This window comes from Oncorhynchus tshawytscha, linkage group LG07 (genome assembly GCF_018296145.1).
Source record: "Oncorhynchus tshawytscha isolate Ot180627B linkage group LG07, Otsh_v2.0, whole genome shotgun sequence".
Classification (NCBI taxonomy): Eukaryota; Metazoa; Chordata; class Actinopteri; order Salmoniformes; family Salmonidae; genus Oncorhynchus; species Oncorhynchus tshawytscha.
The window spans coordinates 56,487,603-56,504,806 of NC_056435.1; the positions used below are offsets into that span (position 1 = coordinate 56,487,603).

General features: G+C 43.3%; 2 protein-coding genes across 3 annotated transcripts; both read left to right on the top strand.

The window, feature by feature from the left end:
• Positions 1-600: 600 nt before the first annotated feature.
• On the top strand, positions 601-11,644 carry LOC112254888 (solute carrier family 25 member 34). The gene is made up of 6 exons (XM_024427851.2): positions 601-785; positions 4,907-5,986; positions 8,504-8,569; positions 9,844-9,996; positions 10,614-10,748; positions 10,983-11,644. The coding sequence occupies exons 2-6, from the start codon at positions 5,462-5,464 to the stop codon at positions 11,163-11,165; spliced, it is 1,062 nt and encodes a 353-aa protein (XP_024283619.1). The 5' UTR covers positions 601-785; positions 4,907-5,461; the 3' UTR covers positions 11,166-11,644.
• A 655-nt stretch (positions 11,645-12,299) lies between these two features.
• On the top strand, positions 12,300-16,838 carry LOC112254887 (transmembrane protein 82). 2 transcript variants are annotated; one of them, XM_024427849.2, is made up of 6 exons: positions 12,300-12,771; positions 12,940-13,012; positions 13,188-13,401; positions 13,810-14,227; positions 14,777-14,961; positions 16,479-16,838. In XM_024427849.2, the coding sequence occupies exons 1-6, from the start codon at positions 12,687-12,689 to the stop codon at positions 16,665-16,667; spliced, it is 1,164 nt and encodes a 387-aa protein (XP_024283617.1). In that variant the 5' UTR covers positions 12,300-12,686; the 3' UTR covers positions 16,668-16,838. The 2 variants fall into 2 exon arrangements, with proteins under 2 accessions (XP_024283617.1, XP_024283616.1); XM_024427848.2 differs by having other exon boundaries at positions 12,301-12,771; positions 13,185-13,401.
• The last annotated feature ends 366 nt before the right edge of the window (positions 16,839-17,204 follow it).

The following is a 17,204-nucleotide window of genomic DNA, read 5'->3' on the forward strand; positions in this document are numbered from 1 at the left end:
TAAATACTACAGTATTCACTGTAGTGTTTTTGCGGACTTTAGTTTGGAAAACACTACAGTGAATACTACAGTAAAGTCAGTAAAACACTAGTCAGTACTATAGTATTTATACCATAGTATACTATAGTATTTTTCATGTTGGGTGTTGTGATTTGTTCATGAAGAAATCATTTTATCACCTAATAAAAAGCATAAGCTGGCGGACACAAAAAAGTTGGTAAAGTTGCCGGCTAATGGCGAGTAAACTATATAAAATGTATTGGGTAAACCAGTTTTTTACCAACCATAATTGCCTACCACCATGACTATGATATAATACCAGCCTAACTTTAATTAGGGACCGAGTGTAGTAGCCTATAAATGTGTCTCTTCTTTTGTTGTGGTTTGCAGATGAACCTGTTTTTCCTTAACACAGGATTAGGAATCCTACTAGACAAATATCTAAACCACAGTATCAGAAGCACAGCAGTGGTCAATATGCTTTCCCCCTTTTTCCTGTGTGACACACTTCCACTCCACCCCCTCTCTCATAACTATAACCTTTTACCCAGAGAGAATCAATAGGACCAAGGCAGGGGACAGAGCTGAGCTTTCGATTGGAACAGAGCATTTGAACAAAGCAGGGGATGTGGTGAGGTGTCGGACAGGGTTGTCTGGATTGGTTCTGGCCTAAGGCAGTAGGAGGAGACTTTCACAATGAATGGGAGTTCTGGGAACACATGTTAACTGAAGTTGTCTGGCTGTGCATGGAAGGGAAGCAGAGAGAGGAAAGGAACACAACAAGAGTAAGATCTGCTTCATTTGCTATCAGAAATGTAGACGTTTATAGATATGTGCAGATTATGCAGAGTCACTCTGGGGATCAGACTTCAGTGTCTTAAGTGCTTGATTTATAACTTGTGGGCCCTCCTTACCTCCGTAATTGTAGAGTTAGTATATGTATGTGTGTGCTGTTATTGGAAGTTAATGTGTATTTTTCTTTGTACAACAAGCTGTAAAGTGACCAAACTGCAGAGGTAGAAAATATGAGTGTTATGTGACTGAGTTTTGTTGAGAAAAAATGTAGTGTCAGCTGTCCTCTTTCCTCACTCTCTCCTGTTACATATTATTTAAATAAAGGGAACCAAACAAGCAACCAAAGCAAGACATGTAGTTCTTCCTCATAACTCCTCTTTCCAACTCATAACTCCTCATAACACCTCTACATAACTCCTGATAACACCTCTACATAACTCCTGATAACACCTCTACATAACTCCTGATAACACCTTTACATAACTCCTGATAACACCTCTACCTAACTCCTGATAACACCTCTACATAACTCCTGATAACACCTTTACATAACTCCTGATAACACCTCTACATAACTCCTGATAACACCTCTACATAACTCCTGATAACACCTCTACATAACTCCTGATAACACCTCTACATAACTCCTCATAACACCTCTACATAACTCCTGATAACACCTTTACATAACTCCTGATAACACCTCTACCTAACTCCTCATAACACCTCTACATAACTCCTGATAACACCTCTACATAACTCCTGATAACACCTCTACCTAACTCCTCATAACACCTCTACATAACTCCTCATAACACCTCTACATAACTCCTGATAACACCTCTACATAACTCCTCATAACACCTCTACATAACTCCTGATAACACCTCTACCTAACTCCTCATAACACCTTTACATAACTCCTCATAACACCTCTACATAACTCCTGATAACAACATAACTCCTCATAACACCTCTACATAACTCCTGATAACACCTCTACATAACTCCTGATAACACCTCTACATAACTCCTGATAACACCTCTACATAACTCCTGATAACACCTCTACATAACTCCTCATAACACCTCTACATAACTCCTCATAACACCTCTACATAACTCCTGATAACACCTCTACCTAACTCCTCATAACACCTTTACATAACTCCTCATAACACCTCTACATAACTCCTGATAACACCTCTACATAACTCCTGATAACACCTCTACATAACTCCTGATAACACCTCTACATAACTCCTCATAACACCTCTACATAACTCCTGATAACACCTCTACATAACTCCTGATAACACCTCTACATAACTCCTGATAACACCTCTACCTAACTCCTCATAACACCTCTACATAACTCCTCATAACACCTCTACATAACTCCTGATAACACCTCTACCTAACTCCTCATAACACCTCTACATAACTCCTGATAACACCTCTACATAACTCCTGATAACACCTCTACATAACTCCTGATAACACCTCTACATAACTCCTGATAACACCTTTACATAACTCCTGATAACACCTCTACCTAACTCCTCATAACACCTCTACATAACTCCTCATAACACCTTTACATAACTCCTGATAACACCTCTACATAACTCCTGATAACACCTCTACATACTGATAACTAACCTGATAACACCTCTACCTAACTCCTCATAACACCTCTACATAACTCCTGATAACACCTCTACATAACTCCTGATAACACCTCTACATAACTCTGATAACACCTCTACATAACTCCTGATAACACCTCTACCTAACTCCTCATAACACCTCTACATAACTCCTGATAACACCTCTACATAACTCCTGATAACACCTCTACATAACTCCTCATAACACCTCTACATAACTCCTGATAACACCTCTACATAACTCCTGATAACACCTCTACATAACTCCTGATAACACCTCTACCTAACTCCTCATAACACCTCTACATAACTCCTCATAACACCTCTACATAACTCCTGATAACACCTCTACCTAACTCCTCATAACACCTCTACATAACTCCTGATAACACCTTTACATAACTCCTGATAACACCTCTACCTAACTCCTCATAACACCTCTACATAACTCCTGATAACACCTCTACATAACTCCTGATAACACCTCTACATAACTCCTGATAACACCTCTACATAACTCCTGATAACACCTCTACATAACTCCTCATAACACCTCTACATAACTCCTCATAACACCTTTACATAACTCCTGATAACACCTCTACCTAACTCCTCATAACACCTCTACATAACTCCTCATAACACCTTTACATAACTCCTGATAACACCTCTACATAACTCCTCATAACACCTCTACATAACTCCTGATAACACCTCTACATAACTCCTGATAACACCTCTACCTAACTCCCATAACACCTCTACATAACTCCTCATAACACCTCTACATAACTCCTGATAACACCTCTACCTAACTCCTCATAACACCTCTACATAACTCCTGATAACACCTCTACATAACTCCTGATAACACCTCTACATAACTCCTGATAACACCTCTACCTAACTCCTCATAACACCTCTACATAACTCCTGATAACACCTTTACATAACTCCTGATAACACCTCTACCTAACTCCTCATAACACCTCTACATAACTCCTGATAACACCTCTACCTAACTCCTCATAACACCTCTACATAACTCCTGATAACACCTCTACCTAACTCCTCATAACACCTTACATAACTCCTGATAACACCTCTACATAACTCCTGATAACACCTCTACATAACTCCTGATAACACCTCTACATAACTCCTGATAACACCTCTACCTAACTCCTCATAACACCTCTACATAACTCCTGATAACACCTCTACATAACTCCTGATAACACCTCTACATAACTCCTGATAACACCTCTACATAACTCCTGATAACACCTCTACCTAACTCCTCATAACACCTCTACATAACTCCTGATAACACCTCTACATAACTCCTGATAACACCTCTACATAACTCCTCATAACACCTCTACATAACTCCTGATAACACCTCTACATAACTCCTGATAACACCTCTACATAACTCCTGATAACACCTCTACCTAACTCCTCATAACACCTCTACATAACTCCTCATAACACCTCTACATAACTCCTGATAACACCTCTACCTAACTCCTCATAACACCTCTACATAACTCCTGATAACACCTTTACATAACTCCTGATAACACCTCTACCTAACTCCTCATAACACCTCTACATAACTCCTGATAACACCTCTACATAACTCCTGATAACACCTCTACATAACTCCTGATAACACCTCTACATAACTCCTGATAACACCTCTACATAACTCCTCATAACACCTCTACATAACTCCTCATAACACCTTTACATAACTCCTGATAACACCTCTACCTAACTCCTCATAACACCTCTACATAACTCCTCATAACACCTTTACATAACTCCTGATAACACCTCTACATAACTCCTCATAACACCTCTACATAACTCCTGATAACACCTCTACATAACTCCTGATAACACCTCTACATAACTCCTCATAACACCTCTACATAACTCCTGATAACACCTCTACATAACTCCTCATAACACCTCTACATAACTCCTCATAACACCTCTACCTAACTCCTCATAACACCTCTACATAACTCCTCATAAGTTCCTTCACTATTTTACAGGCTCTGCTGTCTCTCAGGTTGGGCCAGATCTCTTGGCTGGACTTCCTCAATGATCATTGCACATGTAGACATGCTAGCTCAGTGAACAAATACAACCCTTTAACCCATGAGTCTAAGCCCTGTCTAAGCCGGGGCCTTTCTGCTATTAGCCCTTACAAACACATTGAATAACAGATTTACTACATGGAACAACAGATAGTCCACCCAAAAATCAAAAGGAAGTTTGTTCTGAAGTGTCTGCCTTATATCTGTGAGATATAAGAAACAGGAAACATTATTATTATTATATATTTTTTTAAACATATATTTAACCCCTTATTGTTTTGGCACTAAACAGTCTCCTTATATACTTCCATTCATTTTTTCAACTGGTACCAGGGGACGTTCAGACGAGTCTTGTGAGGCCTGTTGGTCTCCTAGGGGAAAACAACCAACATGTACGTGTTCGTGAGAGTCTCAACTTTACACAGAGGGGTGACAGGCTCTGCTGTCTCTCAAGTTGGGCCAGATCTCTTGGCTGGACTTACTCAATGATCATTGCACAAGTTAGCTCAGTGAACACACACAACCCTTTAACCCAATTCATCAATGTTGACCTCAAGATGTAACTATACTTATGGACAGACTAGCATGAGGCATCTAAGAACATCATCCCAGAAACACTGAACACCAATGGCAGAGGAGCACAGTAACAGGAGCACAGGTCACATGTGACGTCATATCAGGCATATCAGGCAGTAATCACTGACTTCTTCTCATACCAGTCCCCGTCAACCGTACAGTTCTGACCTCTGTTTCCAAGATTTCATGATCACATGCACCATACCCAGTAGTACACTCTATACCCTCTCACCCATCTGGAAGCCCTGACATAGACTGGGCAATAGGTAGACTCATCACCCAGGACACCATTGGACACTCCGCACTTCAGAGATGACCGGTACCCAGCTTCTAAACTACCCTGCCACAGACTCTCCCTTCAGGTCTCCCAACTCCCACTCTATTCAGCTCCATTCAGTTGCCATGACATCCCCAATCCCCCCTCTTTCCCAGGCCACCACGGTCACCTCGCCGCAGCTCCCTCTGGCCCTGTGGCCCCCGCTGGACTTTGCCTTGGGTGCGTTGTCGTGCTGCGGGGCCTGTGTGTTCACTAACCCCCTGGAGGTGGTGAAGACGCGACTGCAGCTGCAGGGAGAGCTGCGGGCGCGGGGGACCTACCAGCGGCACTACCGCGGGGTGGTCCAGGCCCTATGGGTGGTGGGTAGAACAGACGGGCTACGCGGGCTGCAGAAGGGGCTCTCGGCTGGGCTGTTGTACCAGGGTTTGATGAACGGTGTGAGGCTGGGCTTCTACTCCTACTGTGATGCCGTGGGGGTCACTGCAGCCCCTGGAGGGAGTCTGATGTCAGGAGCCATTGCCGGGGCTCTGGGTGCCTTCATCGCCTCTCCTGCCTATCTGGTGAGTAGCATGTTTGTTTTGTTGTTTCTCTCGTAGTCAATAGCTTTGTAAAAGGTAAAGAGGTATGGAAGGCACTTGGGGTCATAATGTACATACATAACATATATAGCATCTACAGTATTTACAGTGTGACGTCCCTCCCACTCTGTGTGTTGAGATCTCCTGTTTGGTAGTCTGCTTGTTGCAGGAGGCCAGTGGGCAGAGCAAGAGGATCGTCAGCTGATGTGGCGCACCTGGGCAGGCTTGGCCTGCAGGCTATAAAGGGAGGCCACATCAGCCAACACTCTCTCTCTTCCCTGACTGGCAGGCTGGTTTCCACCACCTTGTGTTTTTTTCGGTCTGTTTTCACCATATAACACCCTCTCCACTCATCCACACACTACATACACTACTGATCCTACAGACGTCCACAGCTTATGTTACATTGTTGTATTTATTATTATTTAGTTTAATACATGTATTCCTTTATACATTTAAGTCATGCGTGGTCTCCCTTTGTTGTTACGAAATATGAGCCAGGTTGTAACAACAGTGTTGACCCTACATTGTAAAAACTGATAAACAACAGCAAATCAGCTCAAATTGATTTTAATTTAGGAAATCTCTTCCAGAGTTTCCCCACAGAATAGATAGATAGTTCACTAACCCCCTGGAGGTGGTGAAGACGCGACTGCAGCTGCAGGGAGAGCTGCGGGCGCGGGGGACCTACCAGCGGCACTACCGCAGGGTGGTCCAGGCCCTATGGGTGGTGGGTAGAACAGACGGGCTACGCGGGCTGCAGAGTATGTTATCGTATACAAACGTAAGCAACGTTTGAATTGATTATGTTTTAGTCAAATGTTATATCTGTTTGGGCTTTTGCCGTCAATTTGCAGTCTACAAAATATTTGTAATTATGTTATGGCCCCCTGACCATCCGCTCAATAAAAAATCGGCCCGCGGCTGAATCTGGTTGATGATCCCTGTGTTAAGGACAGACGCTGGGAGACGAGAAGCAAGTACAGGGAGTGACCATTTAATAAACAATGGACATGAAACAGAACCTGGACAGCGTCTGGACAGGGGAAAACAAATCGACAATAATGCTGACACTGGGAACAAACTGAGAACAGACAGATATAGAGGGGAAAACAACAAAGTGAAGGAGTCCAGGTGAGTCCAATGAGTGCTGATGAGCGTAATGATGGTGACAGGTGTGTGTAATGATTCCGTTCCAGAGAGGCGCTCGTGGGCGCCAGGGCGCCACAGAGGGTGAGCTGGTACAAACGTGACACCCTGCCCTACAGTATGTGCCCCAATTTCACAACAAAGGCTTTTTGAGCACTCAGTGCATCATACCTTATGGAGTATAATCATAAGTGTCATAAATATTGCACCAGCCATGTTCCCTGTTATGAGAACCTGGTGCATTTGTGCAGGTACTGTAAATACAATTATAAACTGGGTGGTTCGAGCCCTGAATGCTGATTGGTTGACAACCATGATATATCAGACCGTATACCACAGGTAAGACAAAACATTTATTTTTACTGCTCAAATTACGTTGGTAACCAGTTTATAACAGCAATGAGGCACCTCGGGGGTTTGTGGTATATGGCCAATATACCACGGCTAAGGGTTGTGTCCAGGCACTCTGCTTAAGAACAGCCCTAAGCCGTGGTATATACCACACCCTCTTGTGCCTTATTGCTTAAATCTATCAAGTCAGCCAGTTCAGCATGTTACGTATCATGTTATGTTCAGGGATGTGATTGTTACTGTGCGAAGGGCAGTGGCTTCTACAGTGGCTGTGTATTTCCCCATGCGTTCAGGCAGTTGCCCCTCACTTGTATAATAACCCATATAATAACCTAAGGTGGCCCTCATATACTCATGCTACTGTTGTTGTTGTCTAGGCTGCATCTGTTGCTCAATACATCAATGAGCCGCATAATCTCTCCAGCACTCTGAAAACACTATACATATAGATATGTTTCTGAGTATCTGGGTCACTAAATATACCTGGCATGTATCCACTTCCAAGCACTACCCAAAATACTTCCCAGCACTCCCTCCTGTCCTTTTTGGCAGTGTATGAAGGTAAGCGAGACAGAATGATAGAAAGAGATTTCTGATTTACACCCGGTATGGGAGAAAGACCAGGGAGGGCTCGGCCTCCGGAGTATGTGTGCATGTATACTGTGGGACCCAAACTCATCTCAATAACCTAAGCAACGGTCATTGAGAGAGGGAGCGAGAAAGTGAAAGAGCGAGAGAGATGAACAGTGAGGAAAGACAGATGTGAAATTGAGATCATGGGCATCCTGAAGGGGTGTGTGTGCAGAGTGCTGAAAAATGTGTACATGTTGTGTAACTAATACCAGGTGTAACCACTGAACAGTGTGTCTCTATATATTGACAGGGTTGTGCTTATTTAATTATAGGGTGATGTACTGCAGAGGCTCTCTTTGCAATGCTGTGTATGTCAAATGTGTATTCAATACATTGAAGAATCTATGTCTTATATTTCCTCCACAGGTGAAGACACATCTGCAGGCCCAGACAGTTGAGGCCATCGCAGTGGGTCACCAGCACAACCATCAGGTGAGGGGTGTATGCATGTGTGTACATGTGTATCACATGTGGATGCAGGACATCTGTTCCCTGTGTTCAAGACCTGCCAATAATTTGTTTTTGTATTTTACCATTTTTCTTCCCACTTTTGATCTTGGTCTCATTGCTGCAACTCCCCAACGGGCTCGGGAGACGAAGGTCGAGTCATGTGTCCTCCGACACATGATCTGCCAAACCGCGCTTCTTAACACGCGCATGCTTAACCCGGAAGCCAGCCGTACTAATGTGTCAGAGGAAACACCGTTCACCTGACTACTGAGGTCAGCCTGCAGGTGCCTGGGCCGCCACAAGGAGTCGCTAAAGCGCGATGAGCCAAGTAAAGCCCCCCCATCCAAACACTCCCCTAACCGGGACAACACTGGGCCAATTGTGCACCAACCTATGGGACTCCCGATCACGGCCAGTTGTGATACAGCCCACTATCGAACCTGGGTCTGTAGTGATGCCTCTAGCACTGCGATGCAGTGCCTTAGACCGCTGCGCCACTTGGGATGCCCCATGCCAATTTTTAATGATGGCTCTGATATTGCAAAAATCCTGTATTAACACCCTTTCAGTTTCAGAGGTAGGGGCAAACTTGCTTTATTTTGTCTTGGTACTCCTCTCACACTTACAATAAAACAGCGTTTCCCAAACTTGGTCCTCGGGACCCAAGGGGTGCACGTTTTGTTTTTTGTCCTAACACTACACAGCTGATTCAAATGACCAAAGCTTGATGATTAGTTGATTATTTGAATCAGCTGTGTAGTGCTAGGGCAAAAACCAAAACATGCACCTCTTGGGGTCCCGAGGACCCTGCAGTGAAGCTCAAGGCAATGTATAGATCTAAGGTATGCAGGTTTTCTACAGTAAAGTCAACTGGTACAATATCCCTTTGTGTTTGCCATAGGCTGAAGCAATCCAATACCCTGACACACTATCATTTGTGGGCAAAATGTCCACAAGTGATGTAAGTGCAGAGTTCATAACTTAATAGTAGAAAAATGTCCATACTTCAGAGAGGGATTTCCATTTGAAAACACTTTCATATTCAACAGCGAGAAGCACTAGGCTATGTATGGTAGCCTACACATGTGGTTCGACACTTCAACTTTTCTCCCTCAAAATGTATCTGTCTTCTTCTGAATTTGCTTTACAAGCCAGTTGCCTCTAGCTACAGTTTACTAGAGCATACCTCTCCACACCTTGTGGTAAAAAGAAGCAAATCACTTTAACTGATGGAGGATCCCCTTTCCCTCCCTCAGGGGGTGTCGAGTGCCTTCGCCAATATCTACTGGCGGGAGGGCGTGGTGGGGCTGTGGAGGGGTGTGAACGGGGCTGTGCCTCGAGTCATGGTGGGATCAGCCACCCAACTGGCCACCTTCAGCTCCACCAAAGAATGGGTGGCACGCCTGCAGGTAACTATAGAAACCATGTATGCACACTCAGACTGTGTTGCCTATTGCATTACAAGCCAGGTCTCACACATGCAGATGGCAATCATAGTACAGTACCAGCAGATAAGGATCGTGTTTATAGATTAGGGTTGTCTGTTATTGTCATGCAAAATACTGCCGGTCTCACGGTAATTGGCTGTTAATTAACATAAACATGTTTAGCATCCCCAGGCCTCCACTCATACAAGCTTCAAACAAACCGCTGATGCACGCCTTTTGAACATCTACATTGAAAAAAGTATAATAAATCAATTTAACATACACCATCACAATAAATCCATTATTTATTTTAGTCACGTCTAAATAAACATTATGATATAAAGAAAATGTATTTCTGAAGAACAGAATATAAGTTGGCCTACTGTATGTTATCTGGCTATGCTCCATGCCATAGGCTGTAGGCTTCTTCATTAGCTGACAAGATATGCATGCCATTATTTTATATTACATCATTTTAGAGTGAGAAGAATATAATTGAACTTAGCTGAATAAAATAGAAAGGATATTTTTGCCACTCTGGAGCGAGTGCGCATATGAAGTCGCTATGTTGAATGTATGTTGAATTTGTGTCTTTGTAGTGGTACAGTCCAAACAGCTGGCTGGTTGCCTTGACAGCTGCCTGTATCAGTGGAGTCGCAGTGACAATCACCATGACCCCGTTTGATGTCATCAGCACCCGCCTCTACAACCAGCCAGTGGATGAGCATCATAGTGTGAGCCTTTTTTCAATATCTTGTTGTCTTTCACCCATCATTATTGGCATTGCCCAATTCACCCTGATATTCCCTGGCCTCTCTCTTGGCTTCTAAGTACCTTTCCTTCTCCATACACTGTACACCCCTAGCTCTTAGCTGTTCAACCCAAATATATATCAATATCTATACTGTAACTATCTATAGCTGTTGAACTCACAGTTTTATCCTCTACCTCTTTTGCCTGTCTGTTAGGGTCGTCTGTACCAGGGCTTCTCAGACTGTCTGGTGAAGGTGTGTCGGACCGAAGGTGTGCTGGGACTTTATAAAGGCATGGGTCCTGTATTCTTCCGCCTGTGTCCTCACACCATTCTCAGCATGCTCTTCTGGGACCTGATGAGACAGAGAGCCTTCCAGGACGTCCAGAACCAGAGCTGAAGAGAAGAGGATATTCAGTCAATCCTGGATGACAATGGAAGTTGAATTTTAAAATAATGATTAATTACTAAACCCAACAGGTTTTGGTCTGTTGCCTTCGTCAGAGCCAGACCTGAGACAGAGGGCCTCATACTGTACATGGACAGAGTTGAGGTTTAATAATTGACAGGTCCATTGGTGGAGAGAAGGAGAGACATTGAGGAGTAGACACTCTTGCACTCACTCAGTAGTTGACAGAAATGATACATAATGGCTTGACATACACATCACTAAACTTAAACAATTTGTTCCATCTCCAGTTTATTTGACTGACACTGCAAGTTCCTGGACAGTGATGTTGAAGGAGGATATGGAAGAGGAGGCTCACTCCATGCCTAAGCCTTAAAGGGGCAATCTGCAGTTGTTATATACATTTTTGGACTTATACATAAATTCTATGTATCCATTGATTCTTAAAGAATATATAACTTAGAATTTCTCCATGAGCTTAGTTCAAATGGAATACCCCATCAGAACCCAAAATATAAGCTTGTTTTACTCCAGTGTTTGTAAACAAAGTGTAAATGTAAATAAACACTATATATCCTCAAAACATGGTTACAACTATAATGTTGATATCATGGATGGTCAGTCCTTGCATCCATAGTTCTGTCTATGGATTTAAGAGTGGTTACATTTCTCCAGCCACATCCCTCAACTTTGACCAAAACAGGAATCGGGGAGGTCTCTTTTTATCTTTTTTATGGATTCAACTGCTGATTGCCGCTTTAAGATCAAAAGTCAAACTGTGCACAAGAAGGCCCATTATTAATGAAGCAAGACAAAGGTTGGTCAGATCAACAATTCTGTGTAATATGTGTCTTTTATTCTAGGTTAGTGACCTAGATAATTTTGAGGCAACAGTTTTACTGATATTTTTGTCATTTCCATGTAATGTGTGAACATAAAAATGCTTTGACTTGTGCATGTCTGAAGATGAAAAAAATGTAAGATAATTTGAACTAATTGAAGTATATGTATACTTGTTATATTGAATTGCCATTAATAAAGACCATTCTACTTTAAAATTGGAATACACATCCGTTTTAATATTCACAGACCCCATTGACGGCACAGATGAGTACCCCAGCCTAGCTTCTGAGAATGCATTTTTTAAAGACAACAGTCTAATCTAGCAGATTCCCTTGATGTGATTTCAGACAATCATCTATTGCAACCCCTTTTGATCACGAAACATCTAGGCCTCTTCGGACAGGGGGGCACACGTCAGACCACAATCACACGACCTTTGAAACTTCAACACGAAGAGAACACACAAGTGATCAATACGGTGAAAATGAAGGCAACATGAAAACCATCTGAAGAGTTTCGTGTTGCGGAGGAAAGGATACTAATACCTCCTACTTGGTCACTGCGTTTCTAATCAATGGCAATATCACTATACATTTTGGATCGAAGTTTCTAGCATCGGATGCATAACACATACTTGCGCGCATCGTGCCAGTCAGAAAAAACGAAAAAATGTCAATGTCTCCCTCAAATTGGCTAGCGTGGATCCCGGTGTGGCTGCCATTTGACTCCAACCCTTTTGATTGTGTATTGCAAGGTGGGTCGCTATACGGTTATGCATTTATCCGTTCGCGTCTATGTTATTGCACCGGTTTCATATTAATTAAGTCCTTGAATTATGGTGGTGATGATGAAACCATTCATGTTCAGAAACTTTATTGGTGATGCTGATAGTAACGCGCGCGTGTGTGCTTGTGTTCCTCAGGTCTGGTTGGTGCGTGTGGAATCTCAGTGTTCTATAATCTCATGAGAGTTCACCTACTCCTTCAGTCAATCAGGTGAGATACTGTTGCTTTTTAATATATATTGTCTCAAAACAATAAATAACCTCTACGGTGTTCATGAATAACCTGTGTTCATGAATGCTTACATCAAATGCAATGTTGTATGCGATAGTGCATATGTGTACAACGTTACTGGTGTACACTTAACTTAATCTCTCCCCTGTAGCAGTGGTTCTGAATATAATGGGGACAGTAAAGACAAGGGAAGGTCAGAGTCTTCGCCTGCAGCAGGGAACAAGCCGTTGGGGGGACATGGGTTGAGTGGTGTGCTGCAGTTTTGGTTCCTGACTGGCCTCCTGTCTCTGGTCGGCCCCCGGGTCTCCTCTCTAGTGGTCCTGGAGTTCTCCCTCAGAGCCGTCGCTGCCTGGATCACTGCAGGACCGGTGAGACACACACAAACACACACACATCAACACAGTGTGTTTAATATTGTTTTTTGGTTCCTTTTGTAAATATGGTACACCAGTGTTATTTTTGTGTTTTGTTTTGGGGGACATTGTCATTCATTGTTCTATAAATGTATTCCTTAATCCATGCATTAATGTGTCTGTCTGTCTGTCTGTCTGTCTGTCTGTCTGTCTGTCTGTCTGTCTGTCTGTCTGTCTGTCTGTCTGTCTGTCTGTCTGTCTGTCTGTCTGTCTGTCTGTCTGTCTGTCTGTCTGCCTGCCTGCCTGCCTGCCTGCCTGCCTGCCTGCCTGCCTGCCTGCCTGCCTGTCTGTCTGTCTGTCTGTCTGTCTGTCTGTCTGTCTGTCTGTCTGTCTGTCTGCCTGCCTGCCTACCCACCCACCCAGGATGTCCTCCCAGGCAGCACCAAGCTCATGCTGGTCCAGTGCCAGTTTTCTCTAGGCTGTGCTCTGAGCTGCAGTCTCCACTTCCTCCAGGAGGGGGCTCCCCATCGCTCACTCAGCCTCTTGCTGGCGGCCGGTCTCAGCTGGCTGCTGGCGGGTCACTGCCACTTTCTCTGGGGCCACGTCTCCAGGCTCTACCACATACACAGCTCCCAGCGTTACTGTGGGGTCTGCATCACCCTCCTGAACTCCGGCCACTCCCTGCTCCCCTCGCTGCAGAGAGCCGTGCTCCTGGCCTTTGCCGTGGCTGGCGTGGCCGGCCTCGCCACCGTGCACCACCACTTCCTGTCCGAGGCGGAGTCTCTGAGGTTCTGGACACCACTGACCATCTGCTACACCCTGTTGGTGGTCTATGTCCAAGGTGATGCATCACTTAGATTGACTTGATTTCCATTGAAAATCTTAGCAGCCCAAAGAATGAGTTGAATCAATCAATTGAGAGAAGTAGCACCATAACAAGTAGAATAGCCTCTATAAGATCAGGGTCGTGTTCAGTAGTGAGGAAACATTTCACAACAGAGTGTAATGGGGCAGGTACTACCTCAATTTGTCCAATAAGAACACATATTTTCATGTTCGGTCACAAAACTTTGCAGTGTGCCTTACTGAACAGAATCACCTTTATTTGCCATGTACATTTACACATACCTGAATTTAACTTGGTGATATGGTGCTGCTAGTGATAGACAACAATTAGAGACAGAATACAGACAGCGGAGTTTACACAAAGTTTACATACATTATATACAAATAGGTAGAGTGAGCATAGAGCTATAAGAGATTGAGCAGTGGCTCTACAAATATACAGTTTATATACAGTGTATGTACAAATGTACATTATCAGTATACATTTATCTAGCACCCTAGTAGTGTCACGTTTGTTCATTGTCTTCTCTATTGCCCTCCACAGAGGAGCGGAATCGACGCCCTGGCAGTGAGGCCTTGCTGCACACGGTGGCTTTGCGTCTGGGAGCCCTGCTGGTGCTCATGCTGATGGTGGGCCGCTGGACCGACATGCTCCACATCCTCATCACCTTCCTGGGGGAATTTGTCTGTCTCTTACCTTCTCATGACCTCCTCCAAGCCCTGTCCCAGGTTAGTGTGGCTCCACAGCCTGTACACATCTCACTCTTGCTCTGTGTTGGCTCACTTTCTCTCTCTCTCTCTCTCTCTCTGTCTCTCTCTCTTTTTCACCTTCTCTTTCTCTCTCTGCAGGGACAGCGAAAACATTTCACAGGGGTGTGGGAAAACAATAGTTTAAACCTAGACATGTTTCTAAAAAGCCTAGATAATATTTCTGCCAACATTGGGTAGGCTATTTGTTAGTCAACTTGTCTGTAATTACATACATGCAGCTTCTCGTCTGCCATAACTTTGCCGTAGAAGATTTAATAAAGCTTTGCTTACAAAAAGAATGTTAGAATGAGCATCAATAATAGAATGCATCAATAATTTAGTTGAAATCGGGTTACGTTTTCTCTTTCATTTCTGCTTCAAGGACCTTTAGGGACCGGGGAGAAAACACAATACCTCTAATGGCACAGACTTTTAATTTCTGCTTCAAGGACCTTTAGGGACCGGGGAGAAAACACAATACCTCTAATGGCACAAACTTTTCATTTCTGCTTCAAGGACCTTTAGGGAACGGGGAGAAAACACAATACCTCTAATGGCACAAACTTTTCATTTCTGCTTCAAGGACTGTTGGGGAATAATCAGAATTGGTTGGTAACATAGGTAAATGTTTTATATTCATCATATGTTTGTAAGTTACTTCTCATCAGAATGTGTTTGTATAATACTGTGGCAGGGTTGCAGTATCTGTTCTATGTCAAGACTAAGTTGCTTGGGCTGGAGAGATGGGAGAGGTCAAGCGTGTATCTCTTGGCTCCACAATGTCTGTGTGCCAGTCAGTGTGTCTCTGTGATCTTGTCAAGATAGGATGGATTTGATATATGCCTGTTGATATGGAGGATTGGTTTATGGTTCTGAGTTTGAGAAAATAACATGTTTTAGGAGACAAAGCTGAACGATGAATTATGCCGATGCTGTCTTATCCTGTGTGTGTCTTTGCTATAAAGGATCTCAGTTGAAATGTGGCAGGGACTCTCAGAGAATTCATTGATAGACACTGAATTGATCTGAGAGTCACAGGGTTGTGATAGAGCTCATATAATTAAAAATGGACTTTGTGATAACTAACTCTGACTTGTGTGTGGTTTGCTCTCATGATTTGGTAAATAGAGGAAATTTCCACGACAGGACCTTTAGGGAACGGGGAGAAAACACAATACCTCTAATGGCACAGACTTTTCATTTCTGCTTCAAGGACCTTTAGGGACCGGGGAGAAAACACAATACCTCTAATGGCACAAACTTTTCATTTCTGCTTCAAGGACCTTTAGGGACCGGGGAGAAAACACAATACCTCTAATGGCACAGACTTTTCATTTCTGCTTCAAGGACCTTTAGGGACCGGGGAGAAAACACAAAACGGGAAAGATTCTTCCGCTCTTATGGCACAGACTTTTGTGATCATACGGTAATCATTGATTCCAAATCATTTTCTGTATCTTCATGTCAGTATTCTCTTTTGTTCTATTGCTTTTTAGGTGGAAGCAGAAGAAGACATTCCCAGCAGATCTGCCCAGCACTCCAGCAGCACACAGCAGCACATGTCACCAAGGAGAAGCCTGCGCTCCATGTCATCAGACAGAGACACACAGAGAGACTATAAGGCTGCAGAATACCACAACACAGACCAGTCCCTGTTTCACTCTACCTCAGATAGAGAAAAATAACTTGTTCTTCAAATACAGCCATCTACTGGCCTGTCTCACTCTGTGATATGTTGAAATCCAATAATGTCCCCATTTACGCATATTAATCATTGATACGGTTTTGTTCCCATAGACGTACACCATTTCTGTCATAAATCATAGCAATATTAAAATATGAATTGTTGTTTATGACCTTGGTATGACACTGTGTGGTTTGGACCAGTGAAGGGAGACCTAAACCTGCTTACACAAGATCTGTTGTTTCTTTCCTCTGTCTTCTCTTGAATTATTAACCAGTCTATTACCACAGTGACAAGGATGTGGTTGCTAGAGCCATAAATATACAGTTTGTTCTCTGGCTAAGTGGCTTACATGACACTGTATGGTATAGATACGGTATAGATTTGAGCTGTAGCTAGGAGTTGTAGTCTATTTAGCTTTACCAGATGTCCTGAGTTGACTATTCAAACTATAACAATTGTGATGATCATTTCTATTATTTAAGAGGGGTGAGTATACAGTGAAAGATAGAAGGTGGTAAGGAAGTGGTTGAGTGGT

Coding starts and splice junctions, on each gene's coding strand:
- LOC112254888 (XM_024427851.2), top strand. CDS start 5,462: ATGACCGGTACCCAGCTTCTAAACTACCCTGCCACAGACTCTCCCTTC. Junction 5,987..8,503: donor TCGCCTCTCCTGCCTATCTG/GTGAGTAGCATG, acceptor TTTCCTCCACAG/GTGAAGACACATCTGCAGGC. Junction 10,749..10,982: donor CAGTGGATGAGCATCATAGT/GTGAGCCTTTTT, acceptor CCTGTCTGTTAG/GGTCGTCTGTACCAGGGCTT.
- LOC112254887 (XM_024427848.2), top strand. CDS start 12,687: ATGTCAATGTCTCCCTCAAATTGGCTAGCGTGGATCCCGGTGTGGCTG. Junction 12,772..12,939: donor TTTTGATTGTGTATTGCAAG/GTGGGTCGCTAT, acceptor TGTGTTCCTCAG/GTCTGGTTGGTGCGTGTGGA. Junction 14,228..14,776: donor GTTGGTGGTCTATGTCCAAG/GTGATGCATCAC, acceptor TGCCCTCCACAG/AGGAGCGGAATCGACGCCCT.